General features: G+C 37.8%; 1 protein-coding gene across 1 annotated transcript in view; it reads left to right on the forward strand.

Annotated features, from left to right (window-relative positions):
* Nucleotides 1-27,269, forward strand: part of LOC114460871 (protein kinase C-binding protein NELL1-like) — a 376,823-nt gene that overhangs the window by 255,469 nt on the left and 94,085 nt on the right. Inside the window, exon 14 of the mRNA XM_028442750.1 lies at nucleotides 15,474-15,596. Coding sequence (XP_028298551.1) covers nucleotides 15,474-15,596 — 123 coding nt within the window. The remainder of the gene's footprint in view (nucleotides 1-15,473; nucleotides 15,597-27,269) is intronic.

The following is a 27,269-nucleotide window of genomic DNA, read 5'->3' on the forward strand; positions in this document are numbered from 1 at the left end:
GGTTTCTAGTCCCTGAAAAGCCTGTTTTAGGAGCATCCCAGGGTCATCCACCTGGTTTAAGGTCAATTCTAACCTTACCTAAGGAAGGTTTTCTAGTAAGACTAAAGATTCTTTTTAGCAATGATTCAAATCAAGATTCGTTGTTGCTGATTTGATTCAAGGACTGTATTGAATATTATGGAACGATGTGATCCGAAACGATTCAGTGACTTGGAATTGATTCAATAACTTTTTTAGCCAAACTATTATTCTACCAGTGTGACGGAAATAAATAACTGATACTGGACAGTACAGGTGAGGTTTCATAGGTTCCTGATGTTTCTTGTAAAGGAATCGTCTATAAATGTATTATGGACATAAACAAACAAGTAAACAACATTTATCGGCATATATATTTACATTTTATTTGAATAAAGTCCAACCAACACTTTGGTTTAAATTAACAGGATGTTAACTTTTGTGCTATCATTTTTAACACATCTTCAATAAAAAATACACTTTAGGTTTCCCTGACTCTTCTGCTTGTTTTTTAAACATGAACAAAATTCAATATTAATAAATAAAAAAAATGCAACATCTGTTCAGGTTAAATGAGCAGTGGTTAAACCCCATATTCTACGTTTTAACTTGATGGTTAACATGAGGTTTCTGCAGAGCTAATGCTAACAAGCTAATTCAATTCAACTTCATTTGTATAGTGCAAATTACAACAAAGTCATCGCAATGAGCTTATCAAAATATAATATTCATATTAAGAAAGAAAAAACCCAACAAATCCACATGAACAAGCATTAAGCGACAGTGGGAAGAAACAACTTCCTTTGAACAGGAAGAAATCTCTGTTAGAACCAGGTTCAGAGGTGGCAGCCATCTGCGTCGACTGGTTCAGATTAGTCGACATTCTAATGCTAACGAGCTAATGCTAACGCTACATGTGCTGCTGCTGCAGTGAACACTGCGAGAAGGTCCTGGTGACACAGTGAGCGACTCCTTCAGAATATCTCCGTCTGTCAAAGCCAAAGTACTTCCACACACTGGACCTCAAAGATGGATGATTGATCAATTCTCCATCGTCAGCTTCTCCGTTGTGTCTGTCTGCTGGCATGTGACGCCACAGCTGTAACGTCTTTATTATTAAAAGCTTTTTTAAAACACATCCATATAAAATCTGCTGTGCTTAAATCCAATGCGTTATGTCTTTGTATCGATACAATTGATTGATTAACTTTTTTAAACGATTTTAGATCGATTAGTGTCATCAGGAAGGCCAACTTGCTGAGCACAGATGGATGTAGTTGGATTGTAGGAATATGAATCGATTCATCGATCTAATGGATGAATCATTGTGCTTCATATGTGTAGAAATGCAAAGTCACTTGTAACCTCGATGCTACATCTTGCTTTATTTTAAAATCTTGTCATTGGATTGATTCTCCTACCGTTACTTTTAACCAATCAGAGCCGTTGCTGAGTCACTAAAGAAACTGATGACGTGGTGACTTTGTTCATATTCGTGAGTTGCTTCTGCTTGAAAGATGATTGTTGAGCTTTGTCTCAATAAACGCTGCTCTGAGTGACTTTCTCTATGTCACATTTTTAATGATTTCACTTTTAAGACTTTGATACTTAGTGTTTGGTAAAGGTTGATGATCTGCCAAACGGTTTCAACAGAGGACTAAAAGTTACAGAGCTAGCTGTAAGAAATGAACCGTCTGCATACGTTCAGACCACACAAAACATATCAACCACAAGCTGTTTGACGTTGGCAGAGAAGGTGTAGCACATTTTTCATGGGTGCAACCCACAAACACGTAAAAACACGCAATGGGAACAGAGGCAGAGGAGCAACGTGCCTTTGGGAGGGGGCGTGGCCTCCCTCTGCCTTACAGTGTTTAGTAATTTTGGCCTATGAAACGCACAAAATGCGGACACTTTCAAACTTATAGGTACTGTAGGCTATTGGAAATGGAAAAATAAATAATTTATAATTATATTATAATTAAAACAAATAATCAAAATACCAATTCACCCTTGGGTAGGCACTGCCTACCTTGCCTACCCTGACGGCACGTCACTGGCAAAGATGTATTATTACAGCAAAGAAATAATGTACCAGATGGCAATTCTATTACTTTATGTGCTATTTTTTGTGTTGACCAAGCTGTTCAAAAACCCATACATATTGATGTTCTTCAAACTATAGAGACAATTCTTCTGAGTCAGCATTAAATATAGATGACCAGCATCTCACAAGTATAGTTTTAGTAATAATTGTTGATTTATATTCTCCTAATCAACACAAGAATTGTTCCTTAAATAAAGAAAAAAAGTCAAGGTGAGCAGTAGGGCTGAGGCAGAAGGTGCCTGAAATGCTGTTCCTTTTTTTTATGGTCTGCTGTCACTGCTCATCATTTTCAAATTGCTCAAGTGTTCTGCCTGACGTTGTTGAACAAAAAGGATGCTTGAGAGATGAGTACATGTTTGAAAATGTATCACGTAAAGCCAGAGTGAATAATGTGCAGGTTCTTTGGCATTTAATTCACACACTGGAGTAAAAAGTGAATAATTGGCCACAGTGGGGAAAGAAATAAGAAAAATTGGCGCTTGACAACATGAAATAGATGCATAGTGAAACTGCTGGTCTGTTGCACATCTGGGAAGATTTGATAGTTGTTTGCTCTCTGCTAAAGTATAAACGCTACGGTTATGTGTGCGGCTGAAAGTGAATTTTCTTTGTGTCGGAGGAATAAAACATTGGAACAAGGTCAGGGTCAAATAACTCAGGGTGCATATTATTTTTTTTTTCTAAGGCAACTCCTTAGAAAACGCACTTATCTAAAATAAATTGAACTAGAATTAATACCAAAGTTGATTTTGACAGATGCGCTTCCAGGTTGAGAGAAGGTAAAGCTTTAAAGTTCAACAAATAGTGTTGAGTTTATCCTGGATTTTTGACTTTATGTAATATCATGTCTAGATACAGTATATATATATATGTAGACAGATAGATGTAGATAGACAGTTATACCTTATTGGGAAAATGGTGCCATGGTTAGGCACCTGATGAATAGAAGGAAAAAACATGTCATTTTGTCCACTTTTCTATTAAGAGGTTTGTAATGGTTTGTTGTTTTAATGACGTCAGGTGCAGTAGAGCAGTGTTTCTCAAATGGAGGTGCACGTACCCCTAAGAGAGAGATAGTGGTAAATTAAAAAAAAATAATAAAAGAATTAAAAATATGGGGTTTTATAAAGTGTATTTTTAGTTAAAAATGATAATCGAAATATTGATGATAGAAATGATCTTGATTAGAACATGAACTGAAATTACAAGCGAGAGACGACCAGACCTTCACTTTTGGTTGGACATTAAACTTGATGAGCCATGTGCAGTGGATGACATGAAATGTAGTTTGGTTTATTTGATACTTTTAAAAGAGGAACATTTTCACTTTAACTTCATCAGATCAACAGTTAATGACATACACTGCGATTTTTGGCCCATTTTCAGACAATTTTTCACTCGTTCGTCTATTTTCTCTCTCCACTTCCAGGTTCTTCTTCTTCTTCTGTTTTAATGGCAACGCTTCAGAGTTATTCTTTTTTTTTCTAATTAGTATGTTGCATTTCCGGAAACCCTGACGTGTTGTGTATGAGCGTACAGTGTGAGCAGTCAGGTGGCATCAGAGTGTGGGTCCGTATAGTACGAGAACACGAATCGTAAGCTGCGCACATTCGGATTCTGCAATTGAGCTGCACAGTTTGAGCTGTAGCTGAGTACAAAGATGTGCACAGTGTATGCCCGCCTTTATAGCAGGGGCCTCAAACTCATTTTAGTTCATGGGCCAAGTTTCATCTTAAGTGGGCCACAGATTTTCTGTGAGAAAACAAGTAATTTTGACTTTATTGTGCTATAGTTTGTACTTCTACATATACATAAAATACAAAATATGTAAGAAACCACCCATATCAAAGCAATGAGTGACATATATCAGTCCCAAGAGGATCTTCACTTTATATTTCCCAGGTTTTGTGACCAATTTCTATTTAATTGAGGGAAATATTATGTAATATTGAGAATTTTGAGGGTTTTTTTTTTTTTTTAACAGTTTAACATTAAAAATTACTGCAAACATGCAATATTAGCACCAGGAGTGTTGCTTCATTTCCACAATGATTCATGTTTTCTCTTTACATTTTACTTTCTCCGGTTGGCCAAATTGGACACTCCAAAGGGCCGGATTTGGCCCCTGGGCCATGAGTTTGACACATGTCTTAAAGCAACAAACATAAACATGTTTTAAGTTATCAACTTTGTACCATTGCTGTTTTTCACCACAGTAAAAATACAATAGTGTAAAAGTACAATCAAATATGACAACAGATTCAAATGTTCTTTTTCTCATTGTCTTGGGCAAAGTTATATGTTAACAGCTTGAAAGAAATGAGTGTTTAAGCTGTAAAAACTGTTGTTTGAGTAAAATTAGGAAGAAAAAGCCATCTATCAAACTAAATGACTCATTGCTGCTTATCTTTAATGTGTTTTCACTTTTGACCTGATGGGTGCACACGGTGGTGGCTGCAGCTGAGCCCACCAGCCTGTGTCTGTGTGTCTGTGTGTGATCAATCATCATGTAACAGTTACCCAGAGCAGAGGAGGGGGGTCACTTTGACATGTCCAACCCTGACACCTGTCACTCCATAATCATCACTGACCACGTGTCCTCACACTGGACTGTATGTCGTAATGTGTTGGATCATCACTCAGGATGACTGTCACAGTGCGAGGCTTTTTTACTGGAAGAGTTAGTGATGTTTTTACATTTGACCTTTTTAAAGGAAGGCTGTAGGATTAGACGCCATGAGTAGCCAGTCTATGACTAGATGCCATTCAGTAGGGGTGTCTTATGCCATGAATCTGAATACAATTCACAGTTAGCATGTCACAATACGAAATATATCTGGATATTAAACATTATGATATACATCGCTATATCAATTATTCCACCTTTACAAGTACAAAATGGTATGAAATACAATTTATTTTATTCATTTTAAACTTGTGATAACAAATAAATGGTTGGGGAATGGTTTTTCACTTCCGATACGATACCAATATTGCAGCCTTGAGTATTGGCCGATATCGATATGATACGATATCAGCACGAATCATACATACTTGTATTACTTATTTTGTAGTGTGGAATGTTAGAAAAGGCTTGATTAAGTGATGTCACTCAAACAGAGAATAATAGTCAGCAACAGTAGGGATGAGAAAAACTGACCATTCATTATTAACCTATTGGTTACATACATTTAACCTTCAGCATGATATCTACAGTATTCTTCAATTGAATAAATATGATATAATGTAGATGCAGTCCGATAAAATTCGATATTTGTTTTCTGACTGATATCGGACCGATATCAATATATATCGGATTGGGACACCCCTAGTAAATGGTAAATAACTGTAATTCAATTACCAATATGAAAAACAAGTGGTATGTTTAACAAACTGTCAAATTACTCAAGTGTCACTTTTGCTTCTACAACAGATTCTGATTCCTTTAAGTTCTTAAGTTATTCTTAAAAAAAAAGTAACCTCATACATCTATAAAAGTGTCCAGTATGTTTTATGAAAATAAATCAACTTCCAGCTAAAATGCATTGAGGAGTGAGGTAGTTTAATAAGGTCTGATGTGGTTCACTGGGCGTTTACGTGCTATGCATATGTTAGTACAATTAAATGGTTGGGCATTTTTTGGATTAATACGATAATCGTGTGGTGAAATATTGCGATATATCACCAAATCCATTTTTTCTTACACCCTTACTATTCAGTCATAAACAGGCTCACCGAACAGTTATTAGACTTCTTTAATTATCTGCAATGACCAACTTGTTTTGAACAAAAATGGTGAAATAAAGGGAAAATAAAACAAATAAATTAGATTTTTTTTTTTAATTCTCTGCCATTACAGACACATTAAACACGGTCGGACACATTGGCTAACTAGATAAGCCTCTGCTAACTGAGCAACAGCACTGGAAACAACCAACAGATGGAGAAATATCAAAGTCTGACACAGTTACAGTCGTCTGTTGTTGGGAAAATAAAAAACTGTTTAATGGGCAAACATGTCACTAGTGACTGACTTGTAGTAGCATAGTTAGTTCTTGTGATTAACACGTTTGTATTTTGTTTGACCCCTAATATTATATATATATATATATTTCGACCCGCAGGAAAAAGTTAAAAAGACAGAAAAAACATAAATCATTGTGTAAATTACTAAATATTTCAGTTGCAGATATCTCACCCTTTCTAAATACACAAATTTAATGAAACTCAACAATATTTGGAGGATCACAATTCCCCATGCTTTTATCACATGACTGCAGTCATTTAATATTGTTCAAAGAACTAATTTTTCCTGAAATTGTTTCAGATAATTTCCCCAAGGTAAATAAAAATTGGTCACAAAATCAATGAAATTTAAAAGAGAAAAACGTGCAGTGACTTTTACTGGTCACTTGTTATCTGGATATTGTCGAAGTCTGGACATAAATGTTGAAATTGCTCCTTTTCCCGCCTAAAATCTGCAGCCCACTTAACATCAAACTCATTCATATTTGAACTAAAATGACTTTGACACCCCTGTAATAAACAGTAACTAAACTTAGAGGTTTTGGCTCGAGTGCCTCTATAGACTTTTTTAAGTGCCTTGAGTGAAGCGTTAAGACACGCCCATAGTGGTGGTTTTGTGACAAAAGCTGCCTCTAAAACGTCATCAGCCTCTAGAGGGCAGTCACTCCTACATTTTTACAACGAAAGACGCCAAGTTGAAATATTTTGACTAAAATCTTAAGAGTTGGACAAAAAGCAATCAAGATTACAACTTCATATCTAAATACATTTGTTTTCATCAGAAAAAAAGTGGTTTGGGGCTCAGTTACTCTAACTATTGGTGTGGCGGGGTTCGATTTTCGTTCAAAAAGAAGAACCACGACCATCCATATGGCAAGTCGACTTTCATTTATTTTTCCAAAAATGGTGCCGGTGCTCAATATTTACAGTGGAACACAAACATTTACATCGAGAGAGAAAAAAAACACAACCTGGTCCCAGCTCTACTTCCAGCTGAGAGGCTTTCAGAAATGTCCAGGTACATTGCTCCCACATGCACCTCCAGAGAAAGACTGCCCCCTATGCAGCTTCCTACACTGCTTTTAACAGGTTAGCCCCTCCCATGGGTGTGGTTTAAATTAAACCAAAAACAATTATTAAGGAATACAAACAAAAACAATATTCACATCCTTTTCAAATTATAACTGATTTTCTAATAAACAAATGCATTTTTCAAATCACATCCTAAATTAATCCCCATATAAATGCAAAAACAATTAAGACAAAATAACCCCTGATCACATGATCTCCCACCCTGCGCTACTGCCTTACATAATCCCTTAGTTAACTCCGCCCCGTTTTGTCTGTCAGCTGCTCAGAGACGTCATGTCACCGGTAAGAGTTTCCGTGTGTGTGTGTGTGTGTGAGAATGTGTGAATGTTTGTGCAGCAGGTGAAGCCTAGAACAGTCAAGTGTTCACCCCTGGCTGACTCTAGCAACAGTTGGGGAAGAAGGATATGAGTTAAATGCATGATGTGAGGAGAAATACGGAGGGGAGAAAGAGAATGTGTGTGACGTGTTTGTGTGTGTGTGTGTGTGTGTGTGTGTGCGTGCGCTGCTGCTCCGTCACAATTGGACAGCAGCCTATTGCAAAATGTTAAAATGTAATTGATTAAATTATATTTTTGCTTTTGTCTACTAAAATTTTACAATTGACTTTGTGCAAATCCCTTTAAAAAATCCAATTATATATTTATCTGTCAGTAGATGGCGGTAAGCATGACAATAAGGGAGGCAAAGTTATGTCTTGTAATTTGTTTGGTGTGCTAATCAGCTTCTTAAAGAATAACGTGTGCCGTGGCCCATGAAATTACAAAAAACGAAACGCCATCATAGGCTTTACAGAGAGACCAACTCCATTACGTTTAATTGGTCAACGGACGTTAAACTGCAATAGCAGACGTTTTCACTGTACCATAGTTTTAACTGTTAATGCACTGGATTTGAAATAATCTAAAGCATCTATAATACTTTGTACCCACATGCCTATTAGCGTTTACATTCACCCTACTTATACATAGTTTAAGATCGGGGGAAAGTTCTTTGGGAAGAGGAAAGCTAAGCTAAATAAATCCTCCCACTTGCTTCAGGGCTTCAGGAACACCAGTCATTAATTAAATGAAATGTATTAGTCATGACTGGCGCTGGAGCTAGTGCATATTAATCAGGCGTGTGTTTGAGTGAGCGTGCACCTTGGGAACGCTGCAGCCTCAGGCCAGGTCCTGACTGGCACTTAAAGACGCAGCACACTGTGAAAAAAGCAGAGAAACTTCACAGTTGTAGCTCTGGCGTGAATCTACAACCAAAGCCTGTTCAAAGGCATTTTTCTGTTACGCATGAATATTGAATGAAGACCCGCATTCATTATCAATTGATCAGTAATTTACAGAGGTGAAAGTAACTGATTCCAAGTACTCACATTTTCTGTAATTGAGTTGCTTTCATGGGTACTTGTACTTTTTTGAGTTTATTTCTAAATCAGTAATTCTACTTGGATTTAAGTACATTTTAAAAGAAGTAAAGCAATTAGTTACATTTTTTACACCCAACCGGTACTGAGTAAACTATTATTTTTTTGTTTTAAAATGATTAACAAACATTGTGAAACTACAAAAAATTAAATGACCAGACTTTTTAATACTTTGTCGCATTAATTAACAAACGCAATGTCTTTTTCACAGACAAGTGATTAACAGTACATTGCTTTTTTTCTTTTTTTTTTTTTTTTTAAAAAAAAGAAGAAACAGAACATAACAGAACAAAGAAAACAATGAAAGAAAAAAAACACATCTTTTGATGAAATGATGTAAGGCAAAGCAAGGCAAATGTATTTGTAGAGTGCATTTCATACACAAAGCAACTCAATGTGCTTTACGTGATCATAAACTGCACCAGAAAACATTCAACAACTTAAAATCAATAACAACATTAAAGTTGGCATAAATAATATAAAATAATAATAATGAATAATTTAAAATCATCAGTAAAATCATTTAAAATCATCAACAAACACATGACATCAACAACATGACCAAAAATCTCTCTCTCAATCATACGCAGTAGAGAAAAAAAGTACCTTTAACTTTGATTTAAAATGTTCACATGTGATGCTGACTTCAGCTCTGCTGCAGTTTGTTCCACTTCTTTGCAGCATAACAACTAAAAGCAGCATCACCATGTTTACTGTGAGCTCTGGGCTCCACTATCTGATCTGTGTCCATAGATCTGAGAGACCTGCTGGGTTCATACCTGACTAACATCTCACTGATGTATTCTGGACCAAACCCATTCACAGATTTATACACCAGCAGCAGAACTTTAAAGTCTATTCTGAGGCTGACTGGGAGCCAGTGTAAAGACTTTAAAACTGGACTAATGTGTTCTGACCAGTTTGTTCTGGTTAAGACCTGAGCTGCAGCGTTCTGAACCAGCTGTAGATGTTTGATGATCTTTAGGGGGATTCCTGTCAGAAGACCATTACAATAGTCCAGTCTGCTGGAGATAAAAGCATGGACCAGTTTCTCCTGATCTCATTAAACCTTTCACTCTGGAGATGTTCTTTAGGTGGTAGAAGCTGTTTTTGTGATAGATTTGATCTGACTGCTGAATGTAAGATCTGAGTCAATCAGAACACCAAGGTTTTTGACTTGGTCTTTAGCTTTTAAAGATCAAGACTCAAAATACTTGCTGACAGCAGTCCTCTTTTCTTTGTTACCAAAGACAATCACCTCCATTTTGTCATGATTTAGTTGAAGGAAGTTTTCACTCATCCAGCAGTTAACTTTTTCTAAGCAGTCACACAACACCTCTATAGGACCATAGTCATCTGGGTTCAGTGATAGATATAGTTGTGTGTCATCTGCATAGCTCTGATAATCAACCTTACAGTTCTGTAAAGTTTGTTCTAAAGGAAGCATGTAAAGGCTAAACAGAAAAGGTCCAAGAACAGATCCCTGAGGAACCCCACAGGACATTGGTAATCTGTCAGATTCAAAGTTTCCAATGCTTACAAAATAACTTTGCTCCTCCAAGTATGACTTAAACCATTGCATTACTTTTCCATTTAGTCCAACCCGTGTTTACAATCTGTGGTATAATCTACAGTGTCAAATGCAGCACTGAGATCCAGTAGAATGAGAACAGGTACTTTTCCTGAATCAGTGTTCAACCTTATGTCATTGATCACTTTGATAAGAGCAGATTCTGTGCTGTGATGAGAAGGAAAGCCTGACTGAAACATATAAAATATTTTGTTGAATATTAAGAATTGACTCAGTTGGTTGAAGACCACCTTCTCAATGATCTTGGCCACGAATGGAAGGTTCCTGATTGGTTTATAGTTAGCCAGCATAGAGGAATCCAGTGTTCTTTTTTTGACAGAGGTCGTAGTCTACTTAGTCTATTTTCAGAGTAAATTTAATTCACTTTTTGCAAGTGATCTCTAATTTTTAATGTTATTTCTTCATCTATAGTTTTCTGTACTCTTCTCAACCATAAATTTATTTTGAGTTAGATTTGTTATTTCCATGTTCTTGTCACCTGCTTCATGGCTTTAACACACAAAACATTAAAAAGTGGTATATCTGCCTTGTTTATCATTAATAATGCATGTATTACCAAAAGGTTTTCTAATTTCAGGTTTTGATTTAGTTCAAATATATTTGTCACTACTTTCTCAACCTCTTTCCAGAATTTGCTCAGAGTAGAGCATGTAAGAAGCATGTGTATATAATTAGCTTTTTCCTCTCCACACCCTCTCCAACATTTAGTGCCTTGAGCAAAGTGTTTTTCACATCAGTGAAATGACCAGACAACAATCAAATGCATCATATCAGAGCCGACCAAGCAGATTAAACGTAATGCACTGCACCAAAACAGCATTGAGTGGAGGTTATTTTCTCAATTTTAGAGTTCATAAATGTAGCTATACTTAAAGCCTGATCTTTTTTTTTTTATCTTGAATTTCATTTATTGGTGTTGGTATTTTATATATATATATATTATTGTAATAATTAGTTCATTTTGTCTTCTTTTTTGAAATATTTGTTAAGGTTTGTTTATTCCGACACATTTTTTTCAGGAAATGTTATCTCCAGTCTTCCTCAGAGGTGATTGCTTGTCACCTCTGAGGAAGACGAGCAGTTGACAGTCGAAACATGTCAGGAGATAACAAAATATTTAAATTAATTGTAAATTTTGACAAACCTTTTATTTTACACGGATGCCTTTGGGGAAAACAAATAAAGTTCCAATTGTGAAAAATTTTGTCATTTTCTTTTTAAGTTTATACATGACTGTATGCAAGGGAACCGTGGAAAGATTTATTACAATTTAAAACAATTTGAACAATATACAGTATTTTTTTTTTTTTTTATCAATCACTAAATATTTCAAGGGACCCCATTTAAATTTCAGGTGACCTTAAGATTGAAAAACATTGCTATAGATCTATGTAGGTTAGAACAGGCTTATTGTATGTTTAAAGTGATATATTTCCTTACTGTTGATATTTACTTTGCTCAAAGTTTGAATAAATCATCGGCTTTGGATATTTATCCTCCTCATAAAACACATAAGACACAGTGCAAGGTCAGTAGTTTTGTTTGAATTATGAAATGCTGACTGACTCTTAATGCAACGCTGCACTGCGGCTGAGTTTCAGGGTCAGTGTTTTATATTCTGCAGGGTTCTATGAAAGGCTTTCTTCACTTTTACATGTTGGCTGTTTGCTGGAGGCAAGAAGGAAAAGAGGCTGAGTTTAGTGCTGCAGGCGTTCTTTGATGAAGCACCAATAAGACCAACAGTAACTCCCCTCCAACTGCTCCGACAGTATGAGTGGTAAAGATTTTTTTGAGTTCAAAAACTTGGCATTGATCGTACCGTGTGTGTGTGTGTGTTCCGATAATCTCAACACACACACACACACACGACTCTGTCCCGTCACCGATTTTTCCACCAAGCCAGAAATCTCTCGTCATCAAAGAGATCTAACAAGATGATCTAATAACGCACTCAAAGCAGCGTGAGAATTTTCCGCCCTCCTACTTGATAACAGTGACTTGGAACGCCACCTGAAGTTGGAACTCCTCCTGGTTTGAGTCGGAAAAATTCTGATATTATACGCGTCAGCCACGTTAAAGATATTTCAATGTGCTGTTACTGAACTTAAAGATTCTGATTCTAAACTTCTTATCAATCCATGTTGACGTCTAATGCAACAACCTTTTGCTAATCAAAGATCAGATGATGTAACCAGCAGGGGTGGGGGAAAAAAATCCATTCACATAAGAATCACGATTATGAATCGATTCATAAACTTCAAAAATCTATTTTTTGCATTTGTACAGCCGCCTTTTGAGTGTGGATTGAGATTTTGTAATGTGCCAAGAAAATGTTCAATAAAAAAAAAAAATTAATTACAAAACAATAGATTTTTTTTTCATTTTTCAATTTTTTATTTTTCAATTTAATTTATTTTTCTTCAAGAAAAACTGATTCAGTAGATCCGCTTAGTGTTTACTCAGGAAACACTGTAAACTGAACATACAAATACATATCAGTGTTCTCATAAATAGAAAATACCACTATAGAAAAAGTCTGCTAGCTTCATGCTAACGTCTAAGGGAAAACCCATGTATTCTAACATTTACCGCGATCGGTGGTGATTTGTATAACACACCGTTTATGCTTAACTTTCACAAACACAGTCTTAGGAGTGTTATCAAACATTACACTTAAACATACTCACAAGCATACAATATGGTTTTTCAAGCCGAAGATACAATAACTTAGTCAGTCGAGACCAGTAGGCCATGGGCAAACTTCACATTCTGTGACCATCGATTGTATAAATAATCTATGACACAATCCCAACAGGAAACAACAGCGACCCCAGCTTACAATGTATTACATAGACAGCACAAGGAGTGTGTATGTTTTTTTTAATTTGTTTAGCATGAATAAATGTTACTTTTTGTCTTAATTTTGCCTTCGTGTGATTACATCATTGGAATCAGTTTATTTAAAATTGTCTTGTAAAAACTGTATTGTTTTCATGCCATAATTTGCCTTAACACACTATGCATTGTATCAATTTTTGAATCGAGAATCAGTTAAAATGAGAATTGATTTTGAATCGAATCGTGACCCTAAGAACTGGAATCGAATCGTGAGACACCCAAATTTGTATATCCCTAATAACCAGCCTGTCCAATGGTTAGTTAATGGTGAGACGCCTGCGCTGAGGACAGGGGCGTTTTTGCTGGTGGGTGCTCGCTAGATTGCTAGATATTGATACTATTGATACCAACGTTGGGATTAGAACAGTGCTTCATTAGTAAATCATGAGGTCTCGGAACAAACGCCAGGTGTTGTTCTGGGAGTAAGAGAGAGACAAATATGTCACGAAATACATTTTTTAAAGCACCTTCTGCGAATTAAATGGGCCAATAATATCACGTGAACACTAACAACCATTTAACCTAAATGTTTAATAAAAGAATGATGAATCAGCGTTAAAGAAACACAGACGTTACAGAGCGCGTGCGTCTCTCACTCTGAGTGACAGCTGTCAAATCTGCCGTGTTTCATGAGTAAAATAGGCGCTAATTTAGCCATTCATCACAAAAATCCACAAACTTTTACAACATAACTCCTCTCATGAATCAGTAGCACAGTAGAAAATGAAAATAATATGTCAAAACAGCCATAGAGAACTTTGTATCCTCGCAACTTTGTTTTCCATATTTCACAGCCGAGGCCTGACTTGTCTTTCATAAACCTAGAGTAGCAGCTCATCTTGGCTTTGAAATTAGCTTCTGTCCAAACTTCACTAGTTTCAATGTCCATAGCAGAACTTTAGCAGAACTTTTTTCAGTCCCTAAGTCCTCCTCATGTCCCTGGATAGTTCTCCCCGTGTGTCCTGTCTGTTGCTCCTGCATTAGCACATTTGCTACAGGTGCTGCTGCTGCTGCTGCTGCTTTCCTCCGTGATTTTCACAGAAACTGCCTCAGACTTCTGAACCTCAGGCTTAGCTTCACTTAATGGCTTAAAACTGTTTTTTAGATCCTACTGCTTTGTTTTTTAGCCATTTTCTACCGCCTACCTCACACTAAAATCACACTTTAGAGGTAGCGTGGGCGTGGCATGACTTTGTTCTCACTCACTTGCACTCAGTTTTTACCTTCAATGTTGTGTGTACAATGACATTTGCAGTGATTTCAACTCAATAAAAGACAAATATTATACTTCAAAATGTAATCAAAACACCTAAAAGCAATTTCCCCCTGGGATGAATAAAGGATTCTGATTAAAAGCAAATGCTGGGGAAAAAAAAAATATGAAGTGCAGGATCCAATCAAAATCCGGGAAATGAAGGTCTGGATTAGAATGATACTGGTGTAAGAAGATTAATCTTTGGTTTAGTTTTTACACACTGACTGCTGCGGTTTCAACAAAGAGGCGACCTGTCTGTCTGTGTCAGTGCTGCTGCTCAAGGTTAAGTTGTGTAAAAGTTTGTAAGATAACAGGGCTAATACTACAAATGTATACAAGCATATGAAATCATGCGGAACAAAGATCTGAGCTACTGAAACAGAGAGAGGAGGAGATGCATCGCTCATTCCCTGTCCTGACCCAGAATATACTAATATATCGCTTTATTAGAGTGGTCATCTTCACCATCAAAGTGCAACTGGTCATATATTTAAATTAAGATAAGCCTTTATTCATCCCACAGCATTTACTGTTACGCCTACAGTAGGAAACAAGCGTGTTTTCCTGTCCCGTCTTCAGACTGTGGTTGGAAGACACAGGGGAGGCTAACTTCGCTCCGTGGCTGAAGCTGATGACGGTTTACTCTCTCGCTTCACAGCAGTCATTGAGTTCAAGACAACACCTGCAACGTTTATTTTGCCAATCACTCAAACCGCTAAAGCTTTTCTAATCAATTTACTCCGGTCACACACGCTCCCTCACTCAGCACACTGGTAGAGCTACCAGCACATTCACCAGTAGTTAAAGGGCCACACACACACACACACACACACACACACACACTGACAACACAAGTGTACAGTGCAAACAAAATGACAACTAGGATAATAAAGATATGGGCAGGGGGAGTGGTCATTAGCAAAATGTGTAGGCTGCCTGGCACACGTCGCTTAGCATGTTGAGGACACGGTTGTTCTGAGCGACGGCCCCCAGAGCCTCACGTGCTTATTGTTGAAACAGATTATCTCACTGTGTCGCTCTCGTGCCCCTTTCCCTCTTTTCCCCGCAGAACACGACGAGTGCGCCAGCGGCCAGAGTCTTTGTGACGACAACGCCATCTGCACCAACACTATCAGAGGACACCTGTGTACCTGCAAGCCAGGCTATGTGGGGAATGGGACCATCTGCAGAGGTAAGGTTAAGCTTCCACACACACACATCTACAGGCTAAACGCAGCCCGCCCCCCCCATCCCCCAACCCCTGTCGTCCAGTGGCAGTCTGCCCTCGACTCCACAACAACATGATTTATCTGGTTCTCACCTTCTTCACACCACTAAGCCAGGGTGCAGCTGCAAACAGAGATGATGGAAATTGATCCCGAAGCAGTTGTAGCCTGCTTTTGCACATTTGCTCTCATTTCCCTGACTGACCAAACCCACCACCCTACCCACCCACCCCCCCACCCCCCGACCCCCCCCCCCCCCCCCCCCACACACACACACACACACACACACACACACACACACACTGCCACACGCTCATTTCTGCTGGCTTCACTTTGTCCTGCAGATGGAGATAAAAAAACTGATCTGCTTTGTAGAGCTTGTGATGTCCAACACTACCCTTAAATTTAATTAAATGATGCACGCACACACACGCACACACACACACACACACTAACAATACAAATTGCCCAATTAAAGGGACTATTTTTATATTTGCTTACATAAAGAGAAAATTAAAGGCTTTGGGCGATATTATTTGTGTGTATTTTTATTTTAGTGACCCTGTTTAGAAGAGTGTGTATGTGTATTTAATTATGACAGAGTGTGGCTGTTTTCTTCTGTGCTTTGGCTTAATATGTGCACGTCGGTGCACTTTAGCTATGTGCCGTATGAAAAATATTCAACAGCACATTTGCAAATGTGCTGCTCCACTGGGATAACTGGTGCTGGTTCAACACGGATAAAACACCACTGCCGATAACAGACCCTGTAGGGCTCGTTTAAAGTCTAAGGAGACTCATTACGACGTGGAATCATGTGCAAGACAAACATGCGTCCTGTTTCCAGGTCACCCAATCCAAAAATAAAAAAAAAAGAAAACATCACATCTCATCCTTAGAGCTGCTTTGTCCACAGAGAATTATCAACAGTGTCCCAGTAAACACCACGTTCTGAACAACAGAAGGATTGAGCTTTGATGGAAAATCAAAGTTGCGTTTTATTATCATCTATTTATTAATATTGTTATTTATTAATATAGTTATTGTTTTATCTTAACTTAAACTTTTGTATTTTAATTAAAAATATCAAGCTAGGACTTGGAGATAAATAAGATCATATCTAAAGAAGGACAGGACAATGAGTTGAAACTTTAAAAACAGACTTAATTAACCATTAAACAACACGAAGAAGAGAATGCACAAATTGTCAAAATGAACAAAAAGAGGAAGGAAGATTGGGACCAGCCTGACAACGGATTTCCACTGGATGCTTAACTACTACGTAACGTCTCCGCTGCGTAATCCACTGTCCATCGATTTCCACTGTCTCCATCTGTGATGTGTATCTGTTGCAGTAAGTGAATCCCGCTAATTCACGCGTAATCGCGTGATATAACGAGTTATAGTGAATACAAAGAGAATCACAAAGCCATACAAACAGTTCATTGTGTCCTTAGAGAGTAGCAGAAGTTAATCCACTCAGTCCTGCACTGTAGATCTTCCGTTTTTGTGGAAATTATTGTGATTCAACCATAGATAAGTGCAATATTAATATGTGAAATACGATCCACTGCTGCCTTGTCCAGGGTGTAGCTCCCCCTAGCGCCTGTTGAAAGCTGGAGATAGGCACGTGCAGACCCCCGCCACCCTGAAAAGGAGAAAGCAGGTCAGTAAATGGATGGAAACTTGAACAGGGAGTATTTTATTATGTGTCAGTGAACTACTTCCTGTCCCGCACTCGTTCAATTTATGTAACATAGCTGCCGTGTCCGGTAAAATTAGAAGGGCTGCGTATTTGTTGCAGAGGGCTCCAGCATGACGGAGCAGTTACGAGTGCAGTAGAAATTGGGGGTGAGCCGTCATAGCCCTGCCTCCATCCGCCTGCATGAACCAACACTGCCTTGTCCAATAAAAACCTAGGAATAGAACTACCGAGCACAAAGGGCTGGAGTTCACGATATGGTGCGATACAATAGACGATAACGGGCTCGCAATATCTCACAATATTTTTGGAAAGGAAAGGGGAGCCATGCTTTTATTCCACTTGAACTTTAGAGGTACTTACTCTGGGTATGACATTTTCAATTCAATAGGAATATGAAAAAAAAAAAAAACAATCTGAGGTGTAGTAGATTGTGTGGATTTTTTTGTTATTTATCTGAACTCCCCCCACCACTCGTACACAGCGATATGTTTTGTCACATTTTATTATTGCAATACTTTCCTATTACACAATATATTGGCCCACTTTTACCAAACTAAAATAACCAGAATAATCAATCTACACGCAGACAACAAAATTACCTGAGGAAACAACACACAACTCGTATAGTAACTGAGCACTAGGGGTGGGCATTGCCGTACGATTCACGATTTGCATGTCACAATATGATATTATCCCAATACTAAACAATACGACATATCGTGATATCAATAATTACAAATTTCACCTTTACAAGTACAAAATGGTATGAAATATAATTTATATTTTTTTTTATTTAAACTTGTGAGAACAGGTAAATGGTAACTAACTGTCATTCAAGTGTTATGTTTATCAAACTGTCAAATTACATTTTTCAAAAAAGTTTAACTTTTGATTAATCTGATTCTCTTAAGTTCTTCAATTATTTTTGAAAAAAAATCACTAAAAGTGCCCAGTATGTTTTATGAAAATAAAGTACAATCAACTTCCAATCAAAAATGCATTGAGGAGTGAGGTAGTTTAACAAGGTCTGATGTGCTACACTGACACCTAGTGACCGGGCGTTTATGTGCTATACATATGTTAGCACAATTAAATGTTTTCATTTGTTAGAAATAATTGATTTGGACATTTTCGGATCGATACGATAATCGCGCAGTGAAATATTGTGATATATTGACAAATCGATTTTCTCTTACACCCTTACTGGACATCCAGACAGACCTTCTCCTTCTCAGCTAGTACAGTATATGACCTCCTCCTGTCTGATAGCATAAAGCTTAGCTGTGCATCGAGGGGTGAGGAGAGGTAACAGAGATGGAGAGATAAGAGGAGGGATGGGCCACTGTCGAAAAACATGTCTCTAGATATTTACAATCCTAAACTGACCAAAGGAGAGAATGTCTTTGCCTGTCATTGCCTTGGCGTGGACTGTTCAAAAATCCAATCAGGATAAGTAGAATTCAAATTTAGATGTCGAAAAAATGGACGGTTGGTTCTGTGGGAGGATTAAAACCTCAACTTTGACACTTTTACAATCATCTACTCTAATTTCTTTCACATTAAGTCGTGTACAGCATCTGCACTGCAGCTCATCACCGTGAAAATTAATAATGTTGTAATTAGAAAGATAGGAAAGAGGAAAGCGTGTCAGTCATTGCTGTAATTAGTGAGGGTAAGTGAATTACAGTACATTAGGCTGGACGACGTAAACGTGAGTGTGTGTCTCGGAGAGACGTTATATGTACATATGAACCGACGTGAATGCATTAACAGACAGCAATAGAAAAGGTGAGACTGTACTGTGGCCTTGTTGTAAAACAGGCATTAGTATGAGAAGAAAGTCCAAATGAGATCGTTTGGATGCTGCCCTCGAGGTTTCATCATCACACACACACACGCACACACACACACACGCCTCCAGGCAACACACCCATCCACTGTTGCAAGGTCTACAAGTTAAACTGCAATAATACGCCTATTTTTTTAAAGTTTTTCTCTCAAAATCACCTTTTATGCGGTCACACATTGCCCCATCTTTGTATGTTCATACACGTTTTCACTGGTTGACTTTTAGTTATACATTTATTCTTGGACTTCTACCTATATATTTGTGCGTACACACGTGTAGAAATATCAGTAGCTTTGTTTCCATTACAGATTTTTGCAAAATAAAAGCGATATTTCTAAATGTCGACATTGTATAGTTACGCTTTGAATGCGTTTCCATTGAAGGTTGTTTTGGGTAGGAGCCTCGTAACTCCTGTGAAATCTCATCCTGAGAGACTTGACCTCAGGAAGGCGGACTCTCTAAACCTCCTTATAACACTCTGTATACCTTTGTTGCTTCACGTCTAATGTAGCAGTAATCATTTTTAAGTGTAACACTAAGAAATGTCCCAGTCTCCTCTTCTGTCAACACTTACCGTGTCATGTTTTCTCAGAGAGAAGTGGTCACGTGACATGTATTTGCGAAAAAAGTGTTTCCATGCCACTTTTGCGACACATTTTAACATCAAAAACTGCACTATTTAGCCTGTTGAGTGTCTTAATGTTTTCAATCTGTCATGGATTGTGTCACTGACAGTGTTGGTAACGTTACTTTGAAAAAGTAAATAAGTTATAGTTACTCACTACTTGATCCAAAAAGTAACTGAGTTAGTAACTGAATTACTCTGTAATAAAAGTAACTCATTACAAAGGAAAGTAACTATTTGCGTTACTATTAAAAAAAAAAATGTAATGTACACTTCACATGCTCGTTCTTGTCTTTGACCACAATTTATTTAAAGTAGTGTTTGTATCGCCACCTTAAAAATGACAACTTTTCATCATACTGCTCCATGCTCGCCATCTCTGCTGCTTCATTGTGCGTGCGTGCGTGTGCGTGTGTGTGTGTGTGTGTGTGTGTGTGTGTGTGTGTGTGTGTGTGTGTGTGTGTGTGTGTGTGTGTGTGTGTGTGTGTGTGTGTGTGTGTGTGTGTGTGTGTGTGTGTGTGTGTGTGTGTGTGTGTGTGTGTGTGTGTGTGTGTGTAAAAACACTGGCTCTGATTGGCTACCATGAAACATGCCGCCTTAGCCAATCATAATCGCTCACCTTGTTTTTAACTCACCTCCTCACTACAGCTGCGTATAAAGCCAGGGATGCTTTCGGATAACAGTTTATTTTATCAATACATGTAACGCACTGCATTTAACGTTCAGTAACGTTAACGGCATAAAAAGTAATTAGTTAGATTACCCCGTTACTGAAAAAAAACGCCGTTATTTTAAACGCCGTTATTTTAAACGCCGTTATTCCAAACACTGGTCACTGAGTCTTTTTCAGTTGTTCTTTGCTGCTTTGTGCCTGCAACGTTTTTTTTGTATTTTTTCTCTTGAAAAAGTAAAAACATGTTTTGTCTAAATGAGGTGATTTTATGGTTCCTTTTTTTCCAAACCATCTGGCTGGTAGCACTCATCATAACTACATTGAAAAATTTACCGCCAATCCATGTGATCAGTTTCGGTAATCGGCAGTGATCGGCACTTTAGCTGATCGTATCGGTGATCGGCAGCATAAAACCTGATTGGAGTATCCCTAATTCATAGTAGTTTGAGTGAAATATACATAGACTAGCATACAACCTGTTCATTTTAGGTAGTAGTTGAACCCTTTCAGAGCTTTTGTTCAGGGATTTACCTCCCAGAGCTGCAGAATTAGATTGGACGAGATCATCCTTTATTTTATCCCACAGTGGGGAAATTCACACGCTGCAGCGGCCAAAGACACAAAGAGCAGGCAAAAAAAAAAGTTAAACACAAATACAGACTGGAAAAATTACAGCAAAAATATGATATACTGTAAAAATAAAAATTTAAACTAAAAAAAATTAAAAAGATAGATAATGGTCAAGATAACTATATATATATATACATGTATATGTAAGCTACAATGTAGCCACAGCTGCCCTGGGGCAGACTGACAGAGGTGTGGCTGCCATTTCGCGCCTACGGCCCCTTTGACCACCACCAACATTCATGCACAATTCATACTCACTCATACAAGGCAATGTGGGTAAAGTGCCTTGCCCAAGGACACAACGACAATGACTCGGTTAGAGCGGGATTTGAACCCCCAACCCTTCAGTCACTGGACAACCCACTCTACCACTGAGTCAAGGTTGTTTTGGAGCCTCATAACTCTGTGAAATCTCATCCCGCTAGACTTCGCTGCAGAAAGATGGACGCTCAGAACCTCTTTATAACATTCTGCATTCCTTTGTTGTTTCACGTCTAATGTGGCAGTAAATATTTTATAGTATAATTACGGTTAGAAAAATCTCTGTGTCCTCTTCTGTTTACACTTCACACGCCTTGTTTTCTCTGAGAGCTTTTGCGACACATTTCAATATCGAAACGTCTGAAACTCCTCCTCATGAAAGGGTAAAATTTGCGATATTTGAGTGCTTTTTCCGAATTCAGGTGTTTCCATTACCAGTTTTTATTGCGCTATTTAGATTTTGCGCATTTCCAAGCGTAATGAAAACACAGCTACTGATTGTATTTGCCAGAGGCAGGTAGAAGAAAAAAAGGTTCTGCAACAAATTAAAACTCATCGTAATTCAGTTTGAGCCAATTAGTTAAATGTGAGCAGGGCGTGGGAGAAATCAGTCAATATTTTTTCCTCCCCCTGAGATCTCATTACTGTGTGATGGCGACAGTGTGGGCCAATTGACCTGTGCTTCCTATCTCATTCCTCCATACATTACCGCTGCCCTCACAGGGACGAGGGAATTAGTGCGTCGGCCTGTCTCTCCTCTCTTAATGAGGTAGAAATAGTGTCGAGCCCGCCACGAGAAACAAGACCCTAACAGACTGGTCAATGTCCTTTGTAAATGGTTATTTCACTATAGTAATGTGAATATCGACTGCAATTTCGAGTTTTGTTATGATACAGGTAGCTTTGTAAGATATTCAGCTGAGAGATTATTCAATGAAGCAAAAGCTTTGGAAATGACGTAATTCCTCACACAGTACGAGTAGGATCTACAGTATTTTTCTCATGAGTAACTTAACCCGTAAAACCACTACCTCTACTGAAATGTTGGTATGAAGCAGTGTTGTAGACTAGGCCTGGGCAATAAATCGAGATTCAATATATATCGAGTTTTCTGTTTTAGCGATATAGAAAATTGCAATATCACCTATAATATATTTTTACTTTTACCGCTTTTTTTGTATTAAAATATTCATTTTATGAGTCACTGCTTCCACTATTTCTCAGAACTACATGAAAAACACACTTTGGTGGATTTCTGAGTGCGTCCTAACCCAGACCTTCCCTTAAACGACAGAACTCACTCACACGTGCTGTCCCTTAGAGGAGAAAAAGCCTAAAGTGGCACATATTGTGCTTGTTAATAATTGTGGCTGTGTGGTGTTTTCCGCAAACCAGAATTGTCTTTCTGGTCAAACTTAATTTGAATTAAAATAAATAAGATTTATATTGTATATTGCCATTTATAGAAAATATATTGATATGAGTTTTGGTGCATATTGCCCAACCTGTTGTAGACATTGTAGTCAAATTATTTCAATTTGGCACATTTTGTTGACTGCCCTCCATTGGTGGAAACCCTGTTATTATCGAATTTCCCCTATTGTGATGTTTTGGTGGCTTCTTCTGATGTCACAAACCAGCACTGTTGGCTCCGCCTCTTCTATAAAAACTAGCACTTGTCGACTTCAATCTGTGGCAAGTCGGTTGGATTGAGATCATTTTGAATAGAAATGTATAGTGAATATTAAGTAGGTAATTAGCCTAGCATAGATATTTCTTTGGAGATTTTATAGTATTGATTAGTGTTTCTCAAATGGGGGTACGCTAAGGCTCTACAGGGGGTACATGAGAGAGAGAGAGAGAGAGAGAGAGTTGGAAAATCAACAAATAAAGTGTCAATCTTGGTCCCACCCCAAACCGGAAATACATTTACTCAGGAGCCACCAAATCAGTGTTTTTCAACCTTGGGGTTGGGACCTCATGTGGTCTCGCCTGGAGTTTAAATGGGGTCGCTTGACATTTCTGAAAAAGTTGAAATTAATTTTTAAATTTTTTTAATAAAAAAACTATTTCTGTACGTTCACTTTGTGAATCGAGTTTAACTAAAAAGCAGTATGTGTATATATATATATATGTATATGTATATATATATATGTATATGTATATATATATATATATATGTATATGTATATAGGAGCTCATACATGATCAAAAGCTAATTTTAGAAAAAAAAAAAGTCTTTGGGGTCGCCAAAAATTCTCGATATCAAAATGGGGTCACGATCCAAAGAAGGTTGGAAACCACTGTTATAGATTGTGCGTGATTGAACTACTTCACTAGCCCCGCCCATAATTACAGCTTTTTTCTTTATTTTCAGCCTAGACACACGTCAGCCAAGACCTCAGGGCTTAGTTTCTTTCTACAAAAACACTATCATCTAATCCTTGTGTGTCAGATCACATTGTTTATTCAGTAAACACACACACACGCGCGCGCGCACACCCACAGTTGAAGGATTGACAACATTTGTAGAACCTTGTCCTCAAGAGCTACTTTGTGTCTTCCTGACACGATTCAACAAGTAAGACGGTTATCAAAGCGTCCTAAAGATGTCTGCCTAATACAGAAGAATATAAACGTCCTGTGGAACAGATTCACTGATTCACATAAACGTTTTTTGCTGATAATGTGAAAGCATCAGTCATTACATGGATATGCTTCCCACTGAATGTTAAAGGAGTTTTTAGACGTCAAAGCTTGGTAATTACCGCTGCACATGATGGTATGCCTAAAAAATGGCCTCCGGTGATGCCAAGTCAGTCAGCGCTAACGAAGGCTGAAGACTACATTTATAGATAAACAAGCCAAACGTCCCTTTAAACTTAGCTCGAGGCTACAGCAGCTTAGACTCTAAACTCACTACATATTCAAACCTCAAACAATACACTGTTATTCATTTAGCCTAAATGGTTTACATGGTAACTTGCTAACTATTAAAAAGTAGCTAAACCCCAAAACCACTTTTTCTGCTGAAAACAAATGTATTTTGGTATGAAGTAGAGCTGTTGATTGATTCTTGTCAAACTACTGACATTTTAGTCAAATAATTTTAATTTTATGTATTTTGTTGTAAAATGTCAGTGACTGCCCTCTATGGGTTGAAAGCCTGCTATTACAGTTAGCAGAAGTGTAAATAGTACTGATCAGTGACGTGAGCACTAGGGTTGGGTAGGCAGACCTCCATACTCTCCCAACAAGATTTAGCTCATCCCTCTTTCACCTGCACTGCTTTTCTTTTGTTTTCTTTGTGCTATACTGTTTTTAATGTATTGCACAGTTTTTATTATTCTGTTTTATTTTTCTGTTTTTACTGTAAAGTGGCCTGAAATGCGCTTTTAAATTAAATTAATTATTATTATTATTATTATTATTATTATTAGAATTAGACAAGGCATGTCTTAACCAGGTATGTCACGTTCTGTGACGTTGCAGAAAGTGTTTCCATAGCGCTTTTGCCACGCATTTCAATATCGAAATGTGTGAAATTCCTCCGCATTAAAGCGTAAAAACTTTTAGCGTAAAATCTTTTTAGCAATATTTGAGTGTTTGGACTGGTTCTGTGTCCAGGGTGTAACTTCACTGTTGTTCATATTTTCTCCCTCTGAGTGTCCCTATCCATGTCCTCTGTGGTTTTTTTCCAGTACCTGCATGCATTTGATTTGTTGGAAACCAGCAGGTAATTCCGTGAGCCGATTAGATGTTGCTGGATGGGTTTCTGTGACAGCTGTGTAATGTGACTCTGAGGTGAATCTGTGGGAGGATCTCAGGGCGCGCAGTGAGCCCCTACTTGTCTGCTATTATCATTCAGTTACCCACCGTCGACCTACTTCTCACTGAACTGAGTGGTAATTATGTCACATCTCGTTCATTTTACAAGAGAGTAATTCTGGTTAATATTGTTGTTGTAGCAATGCAACGTCTCTCCATGTGAACATCATTGGAGATCATCCAGCTGTTAACTTTATGCAAATTGACTGTTCATGAGGAGCATTGGTTGCTTTGGAAATAATTTCAGTTGAAGGGTTTGGAAGAGTTTTATTGTTACTATTTTGAATGATGTTGAGCTAATTTTGACACAGCTGAACCCAGTTACTGATGGAAATGTCACACAAAGATTGGCCCTCAGGTAACACGTTAGTTGAAGTTTTATACATAAGGCTGATTACACTTTCATTATCTGTCAGTACCAGGAATAAAGTGTCATGAAGGCTGTCATTAAGTGTTGGTATTATAACAACTTTGGGGTGACCGTGGCTCAGTGGTAGAGTGGGTCGTTCAATAACCAAATCCTATTATTATTATTATTATTATTATTATTATTATTATTATTATTATTACCTTTTGCTAAATTATGACACCTTTGGAGCTATGTTGGCATTTTTTAGGTTAGGTGGAGAGATCTAATGGGGTAGAGGTGGAGGACAGGCCAGAGAAGAAGAACCCAATTGTGTCTGTGGGGGCTCCCGGTGGGAAGCTGCTCATGGGCCAAGCTGGGGAAGTACCCCTGACTGCAGTCCGCAGTTCGGGGCGGAGCTCAACGCTGCTCAATGTCGGCATGCTATTGGCTTTCAGTCCACAGTTAAAAATAATCAACCTCAAAATAAATAAATCGTGCCATCTAAAAATGTTTATATGTTACATAATTCTATAGCCATACAAAATAGATATAGGTTAGGGTTAGAGTAAATCTGAACGCGATAAGTTTATTGAAGGTTAAGTGCCGCCCCAGGCTGCAGTCAGGGGCTTCTCAAGCTGGGTGGCTGGAAGGCGGGGGTGTGGCCTGCTCGTTAGGGTTAGGCAGGGATATACATTTTACAGGGGTTTTTGGGTTAGGTAGGCTTCCCACTGCAAATCAAACTGGTCCATATTTGGCCCCTGAACCAAAATGAGTTTGACACCACAGTTAGGGTAATGAAGGGTTAGAATTAGGGTAACAAAGGTTAATAAATAGAGATAATAGAAATATATATATTTTCCCTTCTCTTGTCTAGCGGCGTAGGCGGCAGGCGGATTCTGCTACTACTTTCTTTCTGGCCGCCTTCTACTCTTAAACATGTTCATGAATGATTCCTTACCCCTTTAGCACTGAAAGAATATCTGTAATATTACGTGAATATCTATAAAAGTCACGTTTTTCTATTAGCTCTGTCTGCTAGCATAGCATCTCTTCTTCACTGCTAGAATTTCTGCATGCCAACCGACCACTGGGTTACCAGCGCCCTCTGCTGGTCCAAAGAAATATTTGACAAATATACAGTGCAATGACTGTTTTTTTTTTTTTTTTAGTCCAATTGTTAAGGCACAAAATACATTTTCAGTTGCACTTTTAAAAAGAAAAAGAACTATTATGCAGTTTTGCATTGTTTATTATAGAACCAGAATTTTAATTAATAGGCTTCTTCATTTGTATTATTCCTTTATTTATTTCATTCAAGATTTTTTTTTAGTTAAATGGCATTGTTTTGATTAGTTTATCAAGGGATTCTTTTGACAATGAAAAATAAAAGGAAATTAGTACAGTATTTTCTATTTTTTTTCCCAAAAAATATTAAGGAATATTTTTCTGTCATCATTTGTCTACAGTCACACTACATTTTGTAAAATAAATTGTGAGAGAATCATATCGTGAACCCAGTATGGTGAATCGAATCGTATCGGAAGTTGAGTGAATCGTTACATCCCTAGTAATAAAGTGTTAGGGTAATGAAGGGTGAGGGTTAGGGTAACGAAGCGTTAGGGTAACAAAGCGTTAAAGTAACGAAGGATTAGGGTAACGAAGGGTTAGGGTTACGAAGGGTTAGGGTTAAGGTAACGAACACTTAATGACAGCCTTCAT

This window comes from Gouania willdenowi, chromosome 3 (assembly GCF_900634775.1).
Source record: "Gouania willdenowi chromosome 3, fGouWil2.1, whole genome shotgun sequence".
Classification (NCBI taxonomy): Eukaryota; Metazoa; Chordata; class Actinopteri; order Blenniiformes; family Gobiesocidae; genus Gouania; species Gouania willdenowi.